Below are 20573 nucleotides of genomic sequence, written 5' to 3'. Positions count from 1 at the left end.
CTGATGTCAGTGTTTCTGGAAGTCTGGTAGGTATAATGGCTCTTTGAGGTCTGATTAGGACAGTTTATCAATAGCCATTATCTCAGATAGCCAAAGAAAATGGGCTGTTTGGCACACATAGGCCTACTTCAAATTTTCAATTTGGCTTCCAACTTTCCACTTCAATTGCTATCTCCCCATCTCTCTCCCTTTGTTCAATTTGTCTCTCTGTCCCCACCCTCACCTCTGTTAACCTTCTCGACTTCTCTGCTTTTTAAAACCAACCTGGTCTTTCGCTCTAGTCGCACAAGACCAGTACTATGTGGGGACCTGAAGTCAGGGTTCCCACACTCACTTGGGGATCAAATTCAAGGACCTTTCAATGACTTCCATGGTCTTGTTTAGTGAAATTCAAGGACTCAAAATTTCTGTGTTTTGGTGTAAGACATGACTTGGCATCATGGAGGCTTTACTCTTTACTCATGATCCTGTAAAAGTCAAGAAATCATGGTGACTTCTTTCATTTTTAAGCTGAACACTACAGCTGTTTCAATGCAAACATCCATCATGGGGTTTTCCTCAGGATGTGAAGTGTTGAGTGAAGCAGATTGATGAATTGGGATTTTAAAGTACTTTCAAGGCCATCCATTCATTTCCAAAAAACGTTTAAGGCCTCATTTTATATTTCTCAAATCTGCAAACTTTAAAGGAGTTTCAGGGCCTGTGGGAGTTGTGTTAATTAGTTAATGAATGAACCTAACTTCATTCCCGCAGCATAATGAAATTCGCTGTAATCACTTGCAATCTGTGACTTCCTGATTTAGAACTAGAAGTTTGAGCTGATAATAAATTCCAAACCTTCCTCTACAGATTCCACTACTGCCTCCTTTTTTCATGATAGAAGGAAGACAGAAATTGCGAGTCCAGAAGAAGATGAAGAAGAAAAAAAAAAGACACGCCAAAGAGGGGTTAGACCTCCATCTTCGCCAAAATATGATGATAGGTAAATTGCACTGGAATTTTTACTTTACAAATTACAGACATTCGCACAAGGTTAAAATCACCGATGTTCTAAATCACCGGATGTTCCCAGGTAATATCAGTGCCGTGTGAATGGGGCTTTTCTCTCCCTGTCTGTCTTTTTCTGTCCATGTCAGGCTCCATCAGTCTTCCTCTCCTCCCCATGTTAAGCGGTTATTTTGGGGCCGGAGGGAGACAGGGAGTCTGGAAGGACTGGGGCACTAGGACACCGACTTCCACACTTGTTGCCCTCCTGTCCCAGCACCTCCATCAGCCCCCTATAGAGGACTACAGGACATATGACTCCAACCCACCACCCTGCGTGTGTGTGTGTGTGTGTGTGTGTGTGTGTCGACTTCAAATCTCTGAGTGACAGGGGAGGGACGATGCTGAAACCAGTGTCATACGGGACGGGGGGGGGGATAATATGACATGAGTGATGCAACCCACCAGCATCTACTTATAATAGTGTCAGATCTGCCTGGCAACAAGTGGGCTGTCCTGTCAGTTGGCCTTGACACGCTGATGGGTTAAGGTAAACACGGGGGTATTTTTGGGGAGGGGTCAGGCAGAAGACTCCAGTTTAGATGGCACCAGCATCATGGATTTGGGCCAAACGAACTACTGGGTCAACACATACCCGGACCAAGCCAAATAAATGCAGAGAAATGCTCCTCTAAATATTCCCAGAAGTGCAAGACTCAGCGTCCTGCTTAGGTTTTGCGATCAGTCCAAGACAACAAAATGTTGCAATGTCTGATGAATTTGTGTCAACTGTGGACAGTGCCGATCCATCTTTGATTGAAAGACAGCTGACTAGTCCAGGCTATTAAAAAAAAAATGGTGGTGTCTTGAAAGCTAATAAAACTGTATATTATCCGTAGTACTGTAATGATAACAGTAACTGATTATTACAACTTTTTATTTTGTTTCCAGCAAACAAAACACTACAGCCACTTAGGGATATGATAATTGTGCTTGTCAGAAGTTGTTGGAAATTTGTTTTTTTTGTTTCTAAAGTTGAGGTTTCATAGGTGTTACTCTCAGATGCAAGAGGAAGCTTAATTAAGAAGAGAGCATGGTGTGACTTCAGAATAAAAAGCCAAGGGTTGTTTTGGCAAAACATAAAAAAAAGCTTACGACTATTTAAATCCTTCAGAACGACTCTGCATGCCCTGTGTGTGTGAAAAAGCTGAGCATTTTACTTTTCTTTATACTGTCAGCGATGTGCTTAAATTATTGGTGTTCGAGTCTCAATTGTGGGAGTTAGAGAACATTTTTAAGCAATGGAAAATACAGAGTCTCGTTTTTAACTCAAATCAAATTACAAAAGCTACAAAAGTTACGATCATTTCATATATCATGATGTTATATCCACATTTCCAAAGACAGTTTTAAAACCAGAGCAGTGACTGAAACTGATACTGGGAATAAATCTGGGAGCAGAAACCGCCTCCCACTGCTGCCCCGAACCCCACACCAAATACTGATGACAGTCTTCCTCCCTGGAAACAGAGTTGGGGCCTTGAGGAAGAGGCAGGGGGGATGGCTGTCTACTTCTACTTCACCTCTCAGCATCTTCTAGACACACAAAACCAATACAGCCTTGCATTATGTATTACTACATGACTCATCATTAGCTTGCCAAACCGAAGACAACAAAAGAAAGACCGATCCCTTTGAAGCAGAAGAGTGAGACAGACAGACAGACAGACAAGAAAAGTGGCTTCCCATCACCTCTCCCTCCAGATATATTTTTCACAGCGAAAACCTCGAACAATCGAGACAATGAAACGTCGGAAAAGAACATGACGAACCGAGCCGAAGCGACGGAGGAGGAGGAAATGAGAAGAGAAGGAGACGAGGAGGCGGCCGCCCGCGAATCTGCCTAGTCAGCTTCTCCGGCGAAGACGACTCTCACATCATTCACGACTAGGACCGAGCGCTCAATAAACGGCGAGATGTGCCATTATGTCAGAGCTCAATTACCAGCGGAGATGGCAGCAGACGATTCTAGATGGAGGGGAGGAAGCGTGCCTCTGGTACATAATGCATCATCATGACCAAAAAGATGTTTTATTGGGGCATGTAATCAGTTTTAGGAAATATTCCCCTTGTGAGTTTTGACGCCCGCCTCCAGCTTTCTACAGATCTTCATGAATACGCAATTATGGTCACTGGCACGACATGCATGGAAGAATGTCGGCTTTAAAAACACCACTTTGGTTTGAGGAGGAAATCATTTCATATTCTATGATTTGAATAGATGATTGATTTGTAGGCGTGCAATTAGAAAGATTGAAATTTTAGCATATTTTAGTGCCGTTATTGGCTATTGAAAGACAGGAAACTATTAGCTGAACCAGTTGCGGTTGTTTTTGTTTACATCCATCTCAGCCCAAAAGATGAAGAAGCGGACAAATGGCTCAGTGTTGAGTGTCTTTTGAAAGTCTTAATTTATTTCCCCCCTCGATTTGTGGAAATGTTGGAGGAAATCATTTACAACTAGGACCGAACGCTCAATAAACGATGAAAAGTCCCATTATCTCGGGGCTCAATTACAAGAGATAGCAGCAGATAATTTTAGATGTCACCATCTAAAAAGGAGAGGAGGAAGCGGGCCTCTAGTACATAATGCATCATCATTACCAAAAAATGTTTTACTGGAGCATGTAATCAGTTTTAGAAAAATTTCTCCTTATGATTTTTGACGCCCGCCCCCGGCTTCTACTGATCTTCATGAAAGCGCAATTTTGGTCGCTGGCATGACATGCATGTAATGTCAGTTATACGACACCAGTTTGGTGAGAGGAAGAAACCACTTTATATTGCATGAATTGAAAGGATGATTGATTTGTTGGGATACAATTACCAAGATCGAGATTTTAGCACATTTCAGACGTGTTATCGGCTATTCAAGAATGGGAATTATTAGCGTAAGTCTTGCGGTGGGCGTGGATGTTTTTGTTTACGTCAATCTCAGCCCAGACGATGATGAAGGCGGACAAAATTGCTCCATTTTTTCTCTCTTAAATTTCTGGAAATGTTGGGCTTGGGAGCCGTTTCTTGCGGTGAGGGGGGATAATTATCTTGCCACTACTTCATCTTTGGCCTTGCACATAGAAAACACATTATGGAGGTTTGCTTCTCATTAGCAACCATCAGCATACTTCCAACTTCTAGACAAAAGCAGGAAACCAACTTTTTTTATCACTATCATGCTTAGCCAAGATGTGATTAATTGTAGACAATAAATATGCGTTCTAACTTTGTTTTGAACTGTGGAGAGTGGACTAATTTACACCACTTCACTAGTTAGATAGGCTTCCTCCATAATGTATATACTGTTTTCAGCCATGTTTATTATTCAGAATTCCAATGTACCAGTGGAATTCAACAGTAGCGTCCTATATTTTTTAGTTTATGTCATTTGCATGTACTACTCTTCTGTTTTTTCTCCTCAGTTTAGTAATCTTGGATGGAGAGCATTTTCTGTTGGTTTGTCTTTTAGCAGTTGGATTGGCAGAATGAATGAAGCATGTGCTGTTCTGGCTCTTCAAGGACACACACACACACACACACACACACACACACACATGCAGTTGACAAACAAAAACATATTCACACTGTTCCTCGCATCTAACAGAAAACTTGTTTGTCTCTTTCAAAGATCAGGAGACCATGGTAACTGTGGTCAATCCCCTCTCCCGCCTCCCGCCTCCCTACACTGCTGCTACATGACAACTAGAGTACAGCTCAACCAGTTAAATTACAGAACGGCTCAGTAGCCAATCAGAGGAAGTTTCCATGGAGGCCTCGCTTCCGGCTGAAATGTGTCTGTGGCTCGTGGGACAGAATGGTTAAACACTTAACCACACACACACACACACACACACACACACACACACACACACACACACACACACACAGAGATACCTCAATGGATTTTTTAGTTATATAATTACTTGTACTAGCAAGCAACAGTGAAAAACATTCAGCTATGATATTCAGTTTAAGTACATTGCATTGATAGAGCTCCGTATATATTATTACCCAAAGAAAAATTTGATTTCCATTGATTTCCATGTATTTCGATGTTATGCTACAATGCATTATCAATGACTAATCTTTTTTCCAGGTTGTGAAACACATTTCCTACACAGACAATGAGATTTCTGCAGGATAGGGACAATATTTTGAAATCACTGTTGCAGGTGAGGAAAGTAATGGAGGAAATTTAGCTAATCTCCTATAATCTCACATATATATTTGTCTGCTGTCCACCGAATGTTTTTGAGTCAACTGTCTTTCACCACTGTCGTTTTTTGTTTTTTATTTTAACTAAAATATCAGTACTTTACCCAAAACAAAAGGCCTAAAGAACTATAATTCAAAAGCTCAAAGATGCACAGCAGGCCGTACAGTATGATTACTATGGTATATGTAACAGGACAAACAAAACTAGCCTTTAGGAAGCATACCACCACTGTGAAATGTTGGAGTAGCACACACACACACACACACACACACACACACATCCCGAACAAATTTGCACACAACCGTCCTCCTCAAACAGTCCCAGTCAGGTTCGAGCATAAATGTCAACGTCTTACTACTCACTCCTGAGCATGATTTGAGCGCGGCTGATCCTCTGCTGGCCCTGGGGGAAACGGTTTACTCTCGCTGCAGCAGGCATGTCCGCGGACGCCTCAGTTGAGGGGGCCTTAGGGGGTCCTCGCTCCGCCGCACCACTAGCAGCAGTCAGAGAAAATCTACCGGAAAACTGGAGGAAAACTGGCGTACCTTTATCTCCTCTCTCTCCTTGCCTGCTCGTCCACCTGTCCTTCCTTACTTCGTTTGATCTTTCGTTTTCGATTTTTCTGACTTTCACTACACAAAATCAGCCGCTCACTTTGCTCTATCCCGTCTCTCAAAACTTTCTTATTCTTTCTTATTCTCTCCAACTTCGATTTCTCTTTTTAACTTCTATTTTTCTCTCATTTCTTTGCTTCTTTTTCTCAGATTTCTTTCTAAGTCGTTCTCTGCTGCTGGTCTTTCTTTCTCTAGTTCTTCTAAAGTCCAAGTCTCTCTCCAAATCTCTTCTCCTCCAGCTGTGCTGCAGTGTGTCGTCTGCCAGTTGGCCAACCTGGGGTTTGATGCCACAGACCATGAGCTCATCAAGAAGAAGAAAAGTGGGGCAGGCGGACAGATGAGGGGGGTGGAGGGGGTTCCTATGATGCAAGAGTGGTCACGCGCTGTCACAAGCTGAGGAGCGCAAACACATGCCAGACTGATGCGGTGCATGAGTGAAGGAGGGGCGGGGTAGGGGAGTGAGGTTGTACCCCTAAATCTTTTACCACCCCCCTCCTCACCCCTACGACCTGCAAAAACAAACTTTTTCTGGCTTGGGAACGCAGGCTGTTTCTATGGGACAGGGATGAAGAGTCTCTCTGTGTGTCTATCTACCTCTCTGTATCTCTGTCCCTCTCGTTTCATGTTACCTACACAAGACCGAGCGCCACACGGCACACCATTGGCAGGAGCCGTAAAGACCCAAAATATATGATGATCCCCAGTTAGCAACTTTTAACATTTCCCTGTGGAGACAAACTGCTCCTGAGTCCAGATAAATCCACTAGAGAGCTAGACCTGTCTTCCAGCCAACTGCAATGTGCCGGTCCAGCAAAGTGGACCTGAAGGGTTTAATTCCATTCCTGAAACGTATTACTCAATATTTCAAGAATGTGGATGATTTCATCATCAGAGGTTTTGCCAATTTCTAAGTAAATGTCTAGCTGGCTTATAACTTCAAGAGCATCCCGTGATGAGTCCTGCTTTTGTGCCAGCAACCATTTTTAAAGGTGCCAATTTTTGAAGTGTCACCGGTTGACATCTCAGTTTGGAATCAAACTTTGATCTCATGTTGCACCGATCAGATTCTGCTCCAATATTAAAGGGATGGTTTGGGAATTTTAGAACCCTATTGCATTGATCACTGATCAAACCCCCCTTAAACGAGATTAATGGGACATTTGTCCTCTATAGATTTCCAGAGTATTAGATGATGTCCTCACCATTTAGCAGATGGAGAGACACACAATAGTGATATTAAAGTTACCAGTTCAAACACATGCACACACACCGCCAACATATGAAGTGTGGAAAGTGTGTGTATGTGTGTATTAGGACTCTTGAGGGCACACGGTTTGGAAAATCTTTGGTGATGTACAGTTTCACCCGGATGTGTGTTTTGTGTGTGAGTCAGCCACAGAAATAGAAGCATACAGACAGAAAAAACAGGCAAAGAAGGAGGGACAAATATTTAGCTCCAGTGGTCCTGCATTTGATCCACTTTCCTGCCAACACATGAGGTAATCACGCTACTGGTCACATTCCTGTCAACAGAGTGCTTTTATACCCACACAGACACATCCAGTACAACCGCACAGGGCAGGCAAGGACACTGCTGTTTTTCTGACCCCTCATTCAACAGGGCCACATTGAAAAATGACTTTGTTGCTGGGAAGGGGAACAAACAAGAGGGACGCAATGATGAAAATGATGTTTAATGGAACACACTGGGTTTTTCCACAGGCCAGATAATATAAACCACTAACAACTGTTTTTATTACTTGAAAATTCAGTCTTCTTACTTTGGATAGTCGCAATATAGTGTTCATTAAAGCATGGAGCGCTGAAGCGAATGATCTACCGGGGACACATGGATGATTTTTCTGCCAATGTTGTCATCACTTAACACGGAAGTTGACCAGTGGGAACAATTCAGTGTCCTTTAAGAGGGTCCAGGGGGAGTTTTAGTCAGAATTGTTACATGCACAAAGATTTGACTATGTTGCAAGTCATCCATCCATCCGCTTCTACCTTTTCCCTCCCCTCCCGTCTCCCCCTCTGTGTCTCATTCCATCTTTATCTGTGTGACTCTCTTCGCCTGTTGTTCGCCTCATTTCTTTCCCCTCTCACTCTTTTCTCTCCCTCCCTGCCTGCAGTGAGATGACAGGAGCGGATTACTGGCCAGACCAAAACACAGACAGACGCCCGGCGGCCCGTGACCCAGCACCCCCCCACCCCCCCCCCCCCCCTCCTCCCCTCCTGAACCATCCTCCCATCCCTCCATCCTGGTCTGCTTTAGCCTTTTTAGGAGAAAAGAGTAAGACGGATGAACACAGTGTGTGCGAGTGTGTGTGTGTGTGTGTGTGTGTGTGTGTGTGTTGGTGTGTGACTGGATCTTCACTCGTTCATGTGTGAGTTCACAGTCTTAAATCTACGTCATGTAACACAAAGTCCCTAAAAGAAGAAGCCGCTCTCCCTTGGCACATAGCAATGAAGTGAAGATGCAGCCTGTTTAGGTGATGTAAGACTAGGTGATGAAAGGGAAAAAAAACAAACATATGCCATCACACACACACACACACACACACACACACAGAGACAGAAACTCACACATACAGTAAACACACACAAGTGAAACAACCTCTTCTGACGCTTGACTAACACCAGTCAACAAAGCTGTGTGTGTGTGTGTGTGTGTGCCCTCAAGAGTCCGAATACACACACACTTTCCAAATGTCGGCAGTAGGCCACAACCACTTGCTTTCCTCAGACGGAAACTATTCTGCGCTTTGTTCAATAGCTTACTCACACATTCTTTCATACCAGAGATGGGTAGAGGTGCGCACACACACACACACACACACACACACACACCCGCACAGCCCCAATTCATTCATCTTGCTATGTGGGAATCTAATAAAACAACTGAGTATTTTCAAGGTGCGGCAACACCAAGCTGGTTTTTATGTCAACTAAACACCAACATGACAGCAGCCGGATACACAGAATACAAAGAATAAAATATATTACACTAACTTGTACTGTGACATTCTGTCCAACCTGTGTGAATATTTCAACAGATATACAGTTTATGAGTTTAGGGTCAGTTGAATCTTCTAGATTTTTTTTTATAGCAACGATAAATAATCAAGAAGCGCTCTTTGGCTATCCAGGTCAGCACTGAACTTCAAAAGAGAGATACCAAAGCACTCACATTTCCAGATAAAAGAGAGATTTATTGAGGCAAAAAAGGCAGTTTTATCTGCAAGTCGACCTACCTAGCAGTCCCTCTTTTGAAGTTTAATTGTACAGCGTATCTTTACTGAATACAACACAGTGGAGAGTGATCGGGAAAATGGGAAATAGGACACAGAGGGCAAAGGTCACAAGTTTGTTTTCAGCCATAACATTGTGAGTAGGTGCCATGTGCCGCAGCCCACTGAACCAGCAGTGCATCCCAGGGATAATTCACATGAACACAGCATTAACTTATGAGGAGTGTTGTTCTTTTTGCTGCGTTATTCCTCAGCGTGCCTCAAGAAACGCTGGAGAAACCGGTCCACTGCGCTGCGCTGTGCGTCTTATCTGGCTGCTGTAACCTGTTCTGTCATTTAATATCTGCCATTGTCTGCATGTCTGCCTGTTTGTCGGCCTATCCAGTCTGCCCCGCTTCTTTACACCATCTTCAAACACAGCAAACATGACAGCTGAACCCACTAACCTGACACACAAACACACACACACATATTCACTGAGAGCGTCTGCAGGCAACAAGTTTTTATTTTAGAAGAGACCAACACGCAGGCTTGTCTTCGCAGCCTCGGACCAAACACACACACACTCATATACATACAGTATATGCAAGCACACACGCGCACACACACGCACACACATGCACACACACACACAGGATTTACACATGAAGTGACAGCAGTGCACCACAGCACTGAACACACTGCTATATGATTCCAAGCTAACGATACACTAAAGGCTAAAATTAAACTGGCTACAGCAGAAATGTTTATGCTACACAGAAGGAAAAGAGGGGAGAAGAGAGAAAAATGTTCTTAATTAGATAATGTATTGTGATAAAAGTGTTGATTCTCAGCACTGCCGCTATATGTGCTTATTAGGAGGAATATTTTTCTAGCTAACAGTCTCTTTAGCTGTGGTGGCAATTGTCTTTCTCTCTGTGGTAGCCCCCCACTGCTCGATATAGGTGAAACACTGCAGTATACCAACCTCCTGTTTACAGCCAGGGAAAGGAGACAAAGGGAAAAAAATAGATCCCAAAGGCAAAAACAGCTAGACAAAGAAAAGACACACACATGTGCACACACACAACACAATCCTACCAAGCAAGGACATTAAAAAACAGGGTAGGGAATTAGGAATTGGGATATCCTCTCATCTCTCCTCTTCTTTCCTCTCTCCCTTACAGCAAACAGATAAAGTAGCTCAAGTATTTTAATGTGCAAAAGCCTTAAGGCTGCAACTGCACCCGAGCCAGGGATAAGAAACCCAAGGTGGGGCCTCGCCAAGAGCGAATAAGGGGCCACCGACACAGTATAAATTAGGATAAAAGGTTAAAACTAGATGAAAAATGACTGCACAGATGATGCTGGATTAGAAAACTAGTTTAAATCGACGGATGCCATTACTGTGCTAAATCAGCAGTTTGTCTTTATCCCTGTTAAAGCTCGCTGGGGCTAACCATGGTACGGTACAGCATGCTTTGCATCTCCATCGATTAGCTAGCTGGTCCTGTACAGCATGGGGGTTTGATTCCCACTGGGGCCACCCATGCTAAAAAATTATGCGCTCATGGCACTGTGAGGCACTTTGGATAAAAGCTTTCCACCAAATGGCACATAGTTAGCGAGCCAAAGAACAGCAGCAATTGAAAATAATGAGTGCATCTCAAGCACCTTGAGTCAACATTTAGTTTCGGCACTGCAACAGCAAAACAAATGGCAGACAACTGACAGCTTCTGTGTTTTCCTCCTCAGTATTCCTTTTTTGGAACCAGTAAATTTAATACTAACTATTCAATCTGCATGCTGATTTGGCCAGGCTTTAAAGACAAGACTTTCGTTATATATGTATATGTATATATATATATACATATATATACATATATATATATATATATATATATATATATATATATATATATATTCACAAAGCACATACACTACCAGACAAAAGTTTAGACACACCTGATTGAAGGTACTATGTTTTTCATTCTCTTAAAGCCATTTTGATCTAAAGGCTTATGCTTAAAATGCTTGAAATGTGTTTCTTAGACAAATATAAATAGTGAAGTTGATGCCTATGTATGAATTTCTTTCCAAAGCCTTTGCCTTTCCATCAAGGCAAAAGGCGGCTACTTTGAAGAATCTAAAATATAAGATAGTTTTGATTTAACAGTTTTTTCGTCACTGCATAATTCCATTTGTGTTATTTCATAGTTTTGATGTCTTTACTATTATTCTAAAATACGAAAAATAGTAAAAATAAAGAAAAATGCGTGTGTCCAAACTATTCACTGGTAGTGTATCGCCACATACATCAAGTGGAGATCTAAAATGACTTCTCTGACTCCTATACTCTGTCTTGTAGTAGGTTTTAACACCCACTGAGTGAGTGATGGAGGATGAGCCCCGCATGTCAGGAGGGATTGTCAGGTCCGAAGATGACTGAGACTAGAATAGGCGCCACCGGCAGCAGCTGTCAGGACAGAAATACTGTAGCAAAACAGTGGGGTGAAAGGGGAAACCCTGTCGCCTTCCCCCGGCTTCTGTATGCGGTTCGCCGCTCCGCCAAGAGAGGGGACGAGGGAGAAGGATGAGAGCGCGAGTGAGAAGACGTGATCGAGGGAGGGCGCTAGGAAAGATCAAGTGAGGTAAAAAAAAAAAAAAATGGAAATGTTGGAGAAGAAAGTAGGGAGAGGGAGGGATGAGGGAGCGAGTGAGGAGAAAATTAAGAGGAGAAAGAGAGAGAAGAAGAGAGAGAGCCCGAGGCAGAAGTCTTTGGCTATTCTGTTTGTTAGTAAGACTCTTCGTCCAAAAGGTTCTGCAGCCAAGCAGACAGGCCTCCGACTTACACAACATTTCACATTTCGCCACTTCTTTACAGCAAGAACCTCAGGAATTCAGACCAGAAAGAAATAATGAAAAATGCAGCAACGCAAATATAATATTCGATTACCTATACCCAATTTCCTCGATGATATATGCAATGACAAGCATCTCAACTGCAAGTTAGATTGTGTATGGTGCTTAGGCTAAAGTTACCGGCTTGGTTCATTGAATTTCCATGTATTTCAGACATCTAGACGTTTCAATTATTAAAACTGCATTTAATCACAAGGGTTTGGCATGAGACGGAGGAGAGAAAGGAAGAACCAGCCTATTCCTCTCACCACTTCTCTGTAACAATCCATTTTCTTCTTAATATATCATTGGAATTTGTTGCAATGACAGAATGCAATGCTAGCAAAAAGAAGCATGACTAACAATTCTCTAATGAGCTGCGTTTTCCTTTTATTTGGTCCAATTTGGGACGACATGATCCTGGCATAAGTTACCTTTAACTCTCTTACTGCGTCTTTTTCTGTCACTCCTCTCTTTCCTTCTTTCTGATCCTCTGCAAGTCTTTCTTTTCTGTCTCTCCTCTCCTTGTTACAGTCTCTTCATTTCTCGTACACGCACGCGCACGCACACACACTCACCCCTCATTAGCACCATTAGCATAATGAGGCGCATCACTATCAGGTTAATTAGTGGATGGGATTAGAGTGTGATGAGAGACATGGCTTAGGGAGAGAGGAGAAGATACACACTAGAACAATGGAGGAGAGGAGAGGAGAGGAGAAGAGAGAGAGAGGAGAGGAGAGGAGAGGAGAGGAGAGGAGGTGGGAAAGGAGACTGAAATGAAAACCTCTGGATCAGAGGGCATCAGCCTATCTTTTTTTGTTTGCTTGACAGCTGAAAAGGAGAAGAGAGGAAAGGAGAAGAGGGGAAGGGAGAGGAGGAAGATGAGGGGAGGATTCAGCCGCAATTTCTGCCTCAAACATGGTAGCTGAAGATTAGCTCACACCTTGGGAGTGTAAACCCGGGTGTAAACAGACGTAAACACACGCATGAGCACACATACACACACACACACCTCACACACACAGAAGATCCGCAGTCATTTGGGGAACAAGCTCATTCTTCTTTCTCCCCCCCCAAACCATTTTTCCAAAACCATATCCTTTCCCCTCCCTTCTTTCTTCCTCCCTCCCTCCCTCTCTCCTTCCCTTCTTCCTGCTCTCATGTCATCTCTCCTCCGGCAGGCAGGCAGGCAGGCAGGGAAAGTAGATACACAGGCAGAGGATAAAGCGACGTAATCAGTGTACGTTTCACAAAACCAAGGTCGTGGTGTACCACTGAAGTCTGAAAAAAAATGGGTATAGCCCTGAAATATTTGCGGCAGACTTAGGTGGGGCTGTGTGTGTGTGTGTGTGTGTGTGTGTGTGAAGGGAATACTACTTAACGAGTTTAATAATACCACAGCCTCCATTTTCGAGGTAATCCCATGCTCCTGAGTCTAGCGAGGAAGGCCAATTAGAGGTTTTATAAATAATCGCTAATTGGTGGATGCGAGCACCAATCACGCTCCGTGATGCTGAAAATAAATGACAGCGTTTACTGATGCTGTTAACGGCAGCCGTCTCTCATTAGCCGCTTGCCAAGTGTCAGTTTCGGATGGAAGTACTGACTGAGAAAAGTCAAGGCTGCCACCGTCGAGTGCCAACTGAGTTATTCTTTCTTTGTGTACGTTTGGGTGATATTTCTGCAATGCAAACCTAGTAATTCTAGTGATTCACTCATTATGTGCTTTTAGTTATCCTATTCCCTCTGTTACAGCTCACTCTCACTGAGCATTTCGTACACACAGCCGATTGTAAAGCTTGTTAAGTTTACCTGCAGTGCTCCAAGTCCAAACTATGGCAAGAAGTTAACATTAATCCACAATTATCCTAAGATTAGGCATGTGTATAATCCCGGGACGTTTGGTGGCTTTAATTGATCTTGTGCTGTTAAACCCTCTCTGTCATTGTCTCTGCTTGTCCTGAATCTTAACAAGCCCCCTGTTGACTGCCATGACAACCAAGGTGACCGGGGAGGAACACAAACACACCCTGCAAAAGTTAAGGGTTGGATTCCCACAAATTACATGCCTTGACGATACAGTACTGAGGTTTAAAAGCACTTAGAGAACGGTCTATGATACTGACGTGCAAACACAGATCTGTCCCCGCAGTGTATATTTCTTTTGTGAAGCAGAAAGACGCTACATAAATAAAGTCATTAGAATAAAAAAAACAGCACGTACATGGCGGTGTGCCTGCGTCCTGGGAGTTGAGCACCTCCAGGGCGTGCATCATGGCACTGGCGAATACGTTGGCGTCCTCCTTGCTGCCGAAGTTGAGGCCGTAGACCTGTCGCGCGTCACGCCACTGGTGGAAGGTCTGCGTGGCCTGGTTGTACTTCAGCCCCTTGGGAATGGCACAGTTTATCACCACCTGGAGGCGTCCAGGAGGGGCGAGAGGGGAGGAGAGAAGAGATTACGTTACGGATTACAATTTCTAAAGTAACCCATACCCAACCCCGCTTACCGTGACCCTTTATTTCAGGAGTCAGCATGAGCAGAAGCTACAATATACTGGTTAAGGCCCATTCACATCTAGAATGATAGCTATAAAGATCACTATAAACTACAACTATACATTGTTGCTCAAGCATTTACACTACAGCGATATCTACCGAATTCTCCGCCCCATTCTGTAATTACCTCCGCCAAGGAGGTTATGTTTTCGGTGCCGTTTGTTTGTTTGTTTGTTTGTCTGTCAGCAGGATTACGGAAAAACTACTGGCCCGATTTTCATGAAACTTTGTGGAAGGGTGTAGCATGGGCCAAGGAAGAACCCATTAAATTTTGGAGCGGATCCGGATCCGACTCACGAACAAGCAATAATAGCACGAATATTGGCGGAGGTCTGCGCTCTCCGAGTGCCCTTCTAGTTGAACTTTAATTTGATTGGTTGAAAATCTTTTTATCGTTGTGGCTGCATCCAAAAAATTCAAAAAGATCAATCCAAAAATATAGCTATAGTTTTGAATGTTTTTATAGTTATTGTTGTAGTGGGAATACAGACATTCTACTGATTTAGAACGATATAAATATTTCACAGTTATAGTCATTTTTATAGTTATTGTTCTAGATGTGAATGGGATTTTAGCCCTCATCGACAGCCAAAACATGCTCACGTTTACTGCTAATAAACACACTTCTACTACTTCCTTTCTTGGAGAAGTGCTGGCTACGTTCCTGAAAAAGCGTTTTGTAAGAGTCACGTAAGGAGCGTGTGTGACTGACAGGTGAGCGAGAGCTGACGTTTTATCCCTCGCTTGCACACTAACAGACATAAACACAAGCAGTAAAACTCCTGCGGTCTCCGTCTAGTCAGGAAACTGCCTCCGTCCACTTGCTGCCAACTTGCCAGACAAGTCGAGGTGAAGAGCTGATAAATACACCACACAAAGATGATTCATCCTCATAAACGCACACACACACACTCGTACTGTATGTTAATTCCTCGGTCTTGTCCCCCGTAATAAGCCCTCAATCTAATTACGCGGAAATGGACAACATTTGGGACGCTGCAGTCCGTTGAGTGGTACAAGGTCGTTTTCTGCCTGGTCGTAAAGGGACTTTACTATCAATTTACTCTGCGTTTAAGGGGCTTTAGATGCTAACACCGGGGTTTTCAGTGTCCTGGGCATACAGCCAAGTAGAAACTCCTCCATCCACTTCTCTCTCTGGGTTATTGAGACAGTTACAGAAGTGGTTCTCAAACCGGGGTCCCCCAGAACCTAAGAGATCGCGAGGAAAAGGAGATTTGACTCTCTTCACTGTTGCACCGCAGCATCTGAACAGCATTTTTAATCACGCGATCTTAATCTGCATCTGTCTGTTTTTGGCACCGTGAAATGTGGGGATTGTGTACAGAACGCACAATAATTTCTCGACCGTTCCATCCGATATTGACGAAACACCCTCAAAAGATAATGTAATGCGGTTTAATCTCATAATCGCCGTGTCATCTCGTTGTCCAAAGTTAATAACAGCACGGATCCAAAACATTCCCAGATAGGGGCCCCCTGGTCGAACGCTTATCTGCGGTGGGGGGGGGGGGAGCCTTGGTAAGAAACAATTTAAGGAACCCCGTGGTGGATATTTCAGAGAGCTACAGTTACAATCAGATTGCACTGGGATGGGGCTTGAAAGGTAATATTTTCTCCTGGAGGCACAACCGCTGCCTGGGTCAGTTCGGCTAGTGCTGGAAACTTGGAACCGACCCGTTTGGAAAATAACGCCTAGCTTCAGCGCCGGCTGGGCTTGTTTTGACCCAGTAAGAAAAAAAAATCCAGTGTCAATTTCTGTTGTTATTAGAATGTCTTTGGCAAGCGGGGAAGGGATTTGCATAATCATTCTTTTATTGCTGATGGACTGGGTAATAAAACAAGCAGCCAGTAAGTGTGAAGAGGAATTGTGCCAGTGTAACTCTAGATGCTTATTGTAGATGGCAGCGAATAAAACAAACAGAGGAAGTGTGCATCTTACGATAGCAGCGCCACAGCGTGCCAGCAGTCAGTCTGGGGCTCGGACTGTATGCCGTTAAAACAAACACTGCCAGTCCATCGCTTCTACTCATTTATTTTTCTTTCCTTCTCCTGCTTCCCAGGTCCTTAGATATCAACATCACACTTCTACCATCTGATGAGATTTTTGTTAGTTTTGCATCGTGCCGCCATGATCAAATGTGCCTCGACAATAATAAAATTCCAGAGCGAGTAACGTGAGAGTCGACGGCGCTCGGCCGGGCATTCGGAAGGATGAGGAAGATAAGGAGGAGGGGATGAGTGAGGAGGAGAAGAGGGGAGAGGAGACGACGAAGGCATCACGGACTTATCCTCCTCTCCCTCTGGCCACATGGGAAAGCTCATAAGTAAGACAGAGAGGATTGTGGGATCGCCGAGGCGGTGCGTGCTGGATGCTCGCTCCCCCCCCCCCCCCCACGGGATGAAATCACTGGGTCGGCCGTGTTCTCGCTCACATGCTGTCGTAACACACACACACACACACACACACACACACACACACACACATACACCATGTCCTCGGGTGGTCCTCATCTACTCATTGTTTTTCTTCATCAGACACTGCTTTTTTGGGGAAAAAGTTCCCGTATCGGCTCATTAGTGAACATACACACAGAGTCACGCTCTGGCCACACACATGCATGTTGTATACAGCTGCATGGATGTATGCACACACACACACACACACACACACACACACACACACACACACACACACACACAGAGTCTGTTGCTAGTTGCTTGTGGTAGAAGGAGTATAATTTTCTTCTTTTCTCCTGATACTTCAAAGGAAACAAAAGCTCCTCTTGTGCTCCATGCTCAGTCCTTTCTGCTGTTCAATCCTGCATCTAACCCACGCTGGCCTGTCAGCACCCTAAGAACCTGAAGGAAACACTACACACACACACACACACACACACACACCCCTTCTCTATCAGTCCTGCAGGAGATGCTCCTATATACATTGAGGATCAGGACCGCCAATCAAGCTGTGCCATCTTAGCTTCTTTCTTCTTTCTGCTCCTATTTCCATCCTCTTCCATGATTTTGCTGTGTATGTGTGAATGAGTGTGTGTGTTTGTGTATGAGTAAGTGTGTGTGTGCATGTGCGACAGGCCTTGGGGTGTATGTTGCTTGTGTGTGTGTGTGCTTGTGAGAGCGAGGTTAGCAGGCAGTCAGCGGGATGTGCTGACATCACTGGATTTAGAGGAGCTGGAGAGCCAAGGAGAAAGCAGTTCAAGACTCGGGGAAAGGGTTCAGTGCAAGGTCAACTAGTGTGTGTGTGTGTGTGTGTGTGTGTGTAATGTTTCTCCATGGTTTTCTAAGAATTTTGGGTCTTGGTCCAGTCTCGGACCTGGCCTCCATCCGTTTTCATTTCCTTGCGAGTTTCCCTTCCAAAATGTCTGTTTTTTGCCTAAGAGTGAGGGCAAATTTCCAGCAGTGTGGGCCACCGAGTGTTCAGGAAACACAAGTCTGGGTGCTTTAACAAGCAGACGGCATACACAATACACACTCACTGACTCAATCACACTCTTTGGCTCATTGTAAGTGACTGGATAAAAGTCTCAGATTTATTTATGAAATGCAAATCATAAACTAAGAAGATTCTCTGAACATTTCTTAAACCACTGGCTCCTAAAAACTGATTTTGACCAGTCTGGTGCAGCCATTCACACATGGGGAGAGCTTGAGATTCCTAAAACTGTATTACATACACATTAGTTTAAGTAAGCTTTTACAGGTGCTTATAAATTTTGATTTTACTGGACCTACAGCACCATATTTGATGCATATTTGAAGAACGGTGCTGAGTAGCCAGTAGCATGTGGTGTAGTGGTTGTGTATGCTTACCACAGGAATCTCCAGCTAACTTACACATATGTTTAATCATTTGATGCAAAACAGAATCAGAATTGATTTACCCAAATTTAGTAACGGGGGCTTTGCCGTCCTGACATGATTTGTTTTTTCTCTCTGATCTCGTAACATTATTTTTTAACCTTTAGCCCCAATCGACATTCCACCCCACTTAAGCTTTACCACATATTTTCAGAAGATTAGGGTGGTAAGACGTCAAGCATCATTTTCCTCATCAACTCGCAATTTCCCCGCAATCATAAATTAACCTTAAAAACATTTGGCGAGGGAAGAATTTCATGCTTAATTTAATTGAAGAATTCTGCGAGAAATCTATTTCTAATCCAGAAATCTGTTTATATTCTTACCGAGCCTGGAAAAATCCCCAACCCCCAGAAGAAGACAGAAGGCTTTTTCGCCTGTCTAGTGCATGTTTTCAAATGTGCCAATTGTTGTCGATGGCCCAATGTGTATTAGAAGTGTCAAGCGGCATATCAAACCACCTTGACACATCTGCTTCTTACAAGATTCAATACTTTACTGCCATACCAACTCAGTTATTAGGATTTTGGCAGTGTGCTCATGACAAAGACAAACAAGGAATATCAAGCACATCCCATAAAAAGCATATATAAAAGCATATAGAAGCATAAAACATATGCCCCACCCACCCCATACAACATAATAGTGCATTCAATCGTGATGTGTGACTGAAATTTACTCAATGGCGACTTTGGACCATCACCATTGGACAAAAGTGGCTGTTTTTAGTGAAGCTTCTTCAGCAGGAGTGACCGTTAACATATTTCAAGGCAATAGGACATGATCTATTTCAATCAGGATGCTTTTTGTCGAGAAGTAAGCTGCAGGAAGCTAAAGGTTATTAACAAAATCCAAAAACACCTTGTAAAATATGACTGCAAAGAACAAGTCATGGCATGGAAAATATGATATAGTAATGTTGCCTGCGGTGGTGGAGAAATGTAGGTGACAGTGCTGCTGACGCTTCAAATCTGCCACCTACAGCACCTAAAGTGTCCAATTAGGGCTTGTACTACACAGTCTGTTTAACAAGGCCATCTGGCTTCTGCAGACGAAGCCCAACAAGCTGTTGATTGAAATGAGGTAAATACAATTGTAAATACTATTTCCTTGCATGATTTAACAACACTGGTTTGTACAGAAGCTGCGTCTTGGGAATGTCAAGGAGGGACATTTTGAAAGCTGAGATATTTCAGTTAGAAAAATCAAAACAGCAGGTATTTGACCATGGCTTGGCCTTTCCAATGTTAATATAAGTATAAGTAGCATAATGTGATCTCACATATTGTGCAGTGTGTGTATGAAATGTGGTGATGTGACTAGATGTGATTTTTTGTACTTCAACATGTACTTTGTAATTTATTGTATTGTTTGTGTTGTATTTTATGTCGACCTGCCCTGGGACTGCAGATGGAAATTTGCAAATTAGCTTTTCTGAGATCAATGTTCTCTTTTGCACATGGTCCCGGACAAATAAACTTAATAAACTAAACTAAACTAAACTAAAACTAATATATCTGGAGACCAGCTTGTAGACCAGCTACACCATATGATGCTCTGAAAACATCATGTATTGCTTCCAGTGCGTTTGGGCCCTTTAGGAGCCCTCCCGTCCCCGTCCACTGACCTGATGGTCCTGGATCTTGCGTCCCACCACGCGGAAGGCGTTGTTGCCCGTGTGGTGGTAGATGTGGACTCGGCTGAAGCCCGTGGAGCCGCCGGCTGGGACCCACTTCTTATTGGCATCGTCGTACACCATGACAGCGGCTCGCGCCTGGCAGATACTCTGTTCACTGCAGGGAGAAGGGCAGACAAAGAGAGAGGAAGACGGCTTTGAGTCTCTAACACAAACCCAGGAACTTCCAGCCAAACAACCGGATTTGACTGTCAAGCATTGTCAGGCATTCCAACTGAAGTGATAATTCCCATAAAGCACAGCTATCGATGCTTTATTGATTGTTATCCCAACTTTTGTGGCAACCAGGGAGTTAAGAGTCTTTGTTTTCTCCTGTTTTGTCTTTAAAGTACATTTTTCAGACAGTATATGTTGCATAAAAGCCGTAATACCCTTCTTTACTGTAATTATACAATGGTGATGCAACAGGTATGTAG

General features: G+C 43.5%; 1 protein-coding gene across 1 annotated transcript in view; it reads right to left on the bottom strand.

Annotated features, from left to right (window-relative positions):
• enah (ENAH actin regulator) overlaps window positions 1-20250 on the bottom strand; it is a 66196-nt gene extending 45946 nt beyond the window's left edge. The window contains 2 exon segments of the mRNA XM_071899270.2: window positions 14245-14422; window positions 20089-20250. Coding sequence (XP_071755371.2) covers window positions 14245-14422; window positions 20089-20220 — 310 coding nt within the window. The 5' untranslated portion in view covers window positions 20221-20250.
• Between the last annotated feature and the right edge of the window lie 323 nt (window positions 20251-20573).

This window comes from Centroberyx gerrardi, chromosome 18 (assembly GCF_048128805.1).
Source record: "Centroberyx gerrardi isolate f3 chromosome 18, fCenGer3.hap1.cur.20231027, whole genome shotgun sequence".
Taxonomy (NCBI): domain Eukaryota; kingdom Metazoa; phylum Chordata; class Actinopteri; order Beryciformes; family Berycidae; genus Centroberyx; species Centroberyx gerrardi.
Note: the sequence above shows the minus strand (reverse complement) of the source record. Positions and strands in the feature narration are given on the sequence as shown.